The 3,543-nt window shown below is 69.5% G+C and overlaps 1 protein-coding gene across 1 annotated transcript in view; it reads right to left on the bottom strand.

Moving 5' to 3' along the window:
• Positions 1-2: 2 nt before the first annotated feature.
• The window catches only part of LOC112977600, a 5,060-nt gene continuing 1,519 nt past the window's right edge, over positions 3-3,543 (bottom strand). Inside the window, exons 3-6 of the mRNA XM_026090108.1 lie at positions 2,444-2,580; positions 1,801-1,914; positions 661-838; positions 3-539 (exon numbers count right to left, since the gene is read on the bottom strand). Coding sequence (XP_025945893.1) covers positions 349-539; positions 661-838; positions 1,801-1,914; positions 2,444-2,580 — 620 coding nt within the window. The 3' untranslated portion in view covers positions 3-348. The remainder of the gene's footprint in view (positions 540-660; positions 839-1,800; positions 1,915-2,443; positions 2,581-3,543) is intronic.

Here is a 3,543-nt window from a genome sequence, read left to right as displayed (position 1 = left end):
TCTTCCAGTTCCAATGTTTATTCACCCTTTGTACAAGACTCGGAATATTTATTCAATGTGTGTACATTGTTCATAAACTAATTGTTCAATATGTATGCAATATTAAAGATGATATTAATATGCAAGTTATGACAGTGATTGATTTACGACCTTGTCAAAAGCCCAGAYAGCTGTAACGAGCCCCCAAGCTGGAGTCATAACSAGCCCAAGCCATACTCCCAGCACCACTTCCAAGGAGGCCGCAGGCACAGGCAGGAGCTCGTCGCAGCCAGGAGCAGGGCACTCGCAGGGCAGAGGGAGGCGAGGGGTCCTTCTGCACATGGGGAGTCCCACTTCTTCTGTCAGGGGTTAAGCAAACCCCACGGCGCTCGCTCTCCGTTGTGGATGCCTCCCACTTTCATTTCCAGAGCAGAGCAGACGCAGCCTGTTGCCCGCATGTGCGGTTCTCGCTCCGCTCCTCCGAGGGGGGGGCAGCCGCACAGGGACGGGAGCACAGAGGGACCTGGCCAAAGCAGCTGTCACTTGCTGGCAGGACAAACCTGGGAATGAAAGAGCTGGGCAGTGAGGCCAGACCTTCTGCTCCACAGGCCAAGTGCAGCTCTCCAGGCCATGCGACGAGCAGCTGTGCGCTGAGCCACAGCAAAAACGCTGCAGACTCACCAGGAAACACCTCTGAGGCCCCAAAGTCCTCGTGCAGGTGAGGGGACGAGGACGCAGCCCCTCCTGCGGGACGCGCTATCCCTGGCTTTGCGCATGGTGGCAGCGTCCGAGAGCTGGCGCTGGGGTGACGCTGCGGTGTTTGCACCGGCCCCCTGGCGCGGCTGGGGCTCCTCCATCCCTGCTTGGGGAGAGAGACCAGTCAGCGAGAGCTCGCGGCTGCACGGCGCAGCCCTGCACGGCCCCAAATCAGCCCCAGTGTTTAGCTGCCCCTGCGAATCCTGCGCCTTGCCCTAACTGGAGCCCTGCTCAGCCTCGCCAGCCAGAAAAGTCACCTTTCTCCCCAGAGGAGCACACTAGAATTAATACTTGCTAAGAAACATCAGCTAAGCGAGGCGCGTTSCAAGCAAAGCACAAAGCAGCAGAAACCGCGGCCCTGCCTGGAGCCCTCCCCAGGGAGGGCCTCCCCGCGGGGCTGGTCCTGAGCCCCGAAACAGCCTTCGCGCGCGGGGGACACCTGCCGGGAGGGCGCGCGCCCCGGCTGCATTCAGCACCAGCGAGCCCAGAGGGACCCGCGCACCGACACCCCCAGCGACGCGCCAGCGCTCCCGCGCCAGCACCACAAACCTTCCCTCGACCCCAACAGCCCCCCCGCGGCTGCAGTCCGGACCCGACCCCGACCCCGCCGCAGCCGATGCCCCTGCCCGGGAGGGCGGCTGCCCCACGGGGACGGACACCTGCAACCCCCAGACACCCTGCTGAGAAGGCAAGGGGCAAAGCCAGAAGCCACAAGCAAAAAATGTTTTTTTCCTAAACAGCAGCCAGGCACCAGCTTCCTCAGCTCAAGCTGGTTTCGGGTGTTCCCACCTGTCTGACCCCGCCGAGCGCCCCCAGGCACAGCGCTACTCGGCCGCCCGTGCAGCGCAGCACCCTGCTCCCGCTGCGGGGTCCCGGCCAGGAGCCCCCACCCTCATCACTGGGTCCTCGGGGACCTGCAGGGACTGCGGTGCCTCCCGCCAGCACCAGGAGACCCCGCAGAGCCCCCAGCCCGACACCCGGGGCACGGCCGGCCCCGGGGACCGCGCGCCCCGTTCCCGGCGTCACAGCGGGGCTCGCTGCTCCGTCGCCCCTCGCGGCACTCACCGGACGCGTCCTCCCGYGTCGGTGTCCTCGGCGCTCCCCGTGTCGGGCTCGTGCTCCTCGCTGATGCTCAGGGCTGGGCGCTTCCTGCTCTTCCTCGCACCCACGCAGCGTCGCCTGTGGTGACACAGACCTCCGTGAGGACCCGGCAGGAACGTCCCCTGCTCCCCCCGGCACCACCACGCGCCCCTCCTCGCCCCCGGCACGGTCCTGCACGCCTGGGCCGGCAGGCGCAAACCCTGCACCCTGCGCAGCGGTGTCCAGAGCAGCCCCGTCCCCGGGGACGGCCACAGCTTCCAGGCCCAAGAGGCGATGCCCGTCCCGCGCACCCCTCCCAGCGAGGAGGACGCGGCTCTSCCTTGCCCRCGAGCTCCCGGCCCCGGCGCCCAGCCCACGCAGCCGCGAGCGAACGCCGGGCCGCAGCCCTGCATCTCGCTGCGRCCGAGCAGCCAGGGGYCGCGGCGGCTCCCCACGAGGCTCCTGTCGGGCAGGCACGGCAATCGCAGCGGTACAGCCGGACACGCAGCGCCCCCAAAGCAGAGCTAACGAACACGACCGCTTTGCGCAGMGCYGCCCCCTCCCCACGCAGCCCTTTGCGGGAGCGCTGGGGGCTCTGCCGGGAGCGCCCGGCCCCTTCCCGAGTTACCGAGGCCCTCGCAGGCACGAGGCGCCCGGCTGCGCGTCTCCGTCCCGCTCCCCGGCCGTCCCCGACGTCGGCTACGCCGAGGGCGCTGTCGAAGCTGCGGCCCGGGTGGCCGAGGCGCCTCCGCCCGCGCCGGCTCCCTGGAGGCAGCAAGACCAGGTTACTGAGGGGAAGCCCTGCCTCGAAGGGGTTCACGGCRCAGCCCCCACGGGACTCGCACGCTGCCGCTCCCCGACACCCAGCCCCCGCACAGCCCCCGGCTGCTCCCGGCCRGCGTCCCTGGCTGCTCCCAGGTTTCGCTGGGGGTGGGAATTACCCCCTTGGATGGGGCGGGAGCGACCCGGGGCGCCAGCTCCCCAACGYGGCGCTGCTCCGCGCTGCTGATCAGCTTTCTGAGCAAGCGAGCGACCCCAGCTCCTCCGTGGGGGCTGCGAGCRAGGGACGGGCCAGGGCAGAGCAGAGGGGGAGTCCCCGCTTCTCCCCTTACCGGGCTGCAGGCCCCGCACGGCCCCCGGTCCAGCCGCTCTCCCGGCGCCTCCCTGCTGCAGTGAAGCTGGACGCTCGGTGGGAAGGGAGCGGCGCTTCTCGAGACCGGCTGCGGCTGCAGGGGCTCCCTGCAACAGGGYCCAGCCCAACGCCAGCCCTCGCTAACGCGCGTTTGGAGCAGCTGGGGCCTGGGAGCTGCTCGCCCAGGTTGCTTGGCGCAGCCGGTTTGGCTGTGATGCAGAAACGCCCTCCCGGCGGCTCTCGCTAGCAAGGCTGTGAAGCGCACCTGGGTCACGGCTCGTGTCCCTGACCCRGCAGAGGCAGGCTGGGGACACGCAGTCGTGCACGCACTGAGTCCTGCCATGCTCTTACCCCCGGGGCAGCCCCCGTGGCTCCGGCCGGGAGCAGCGAGGCTGCAGGGGGCCGCCCGGGCGCCCGGCACGGCCCGTCCGCCCCGCGCCGCCCAGACGCGGCCGGGACACGCCGCTGCGCGGGGAGCTCCCTCCTCACCGCCGGGGCTGCCGAAACGCTCCGTCCCTCCGGCCGCAGCTGCCCGCAGGCCGCGCCGCCCCGCCACGGCCGGGGGACCCCACGGGCGCAGCCCAACCCGCCCCGCG

This window comes from Apteryx rowi, unplaced genomic scaffold, assembly GCF_003343035.1.
Source record: "Apteryx rowi isolate R43461 unplaced genomic scaffold, aptRow1 scaffold_85, whole genome shotgun sequence".
In the NCBI taxonomy this organism is placed as follows: Eukaryota; Metazoa; Chordata; class Aves; order Apterygiformes; family Apterygidae; genus Apteryx; species Apteryx rowi.
Note: the sequence above shows the minus strand (reverse complement) of the source record. Positions and strands in the feature narration are given on the sequence as shown.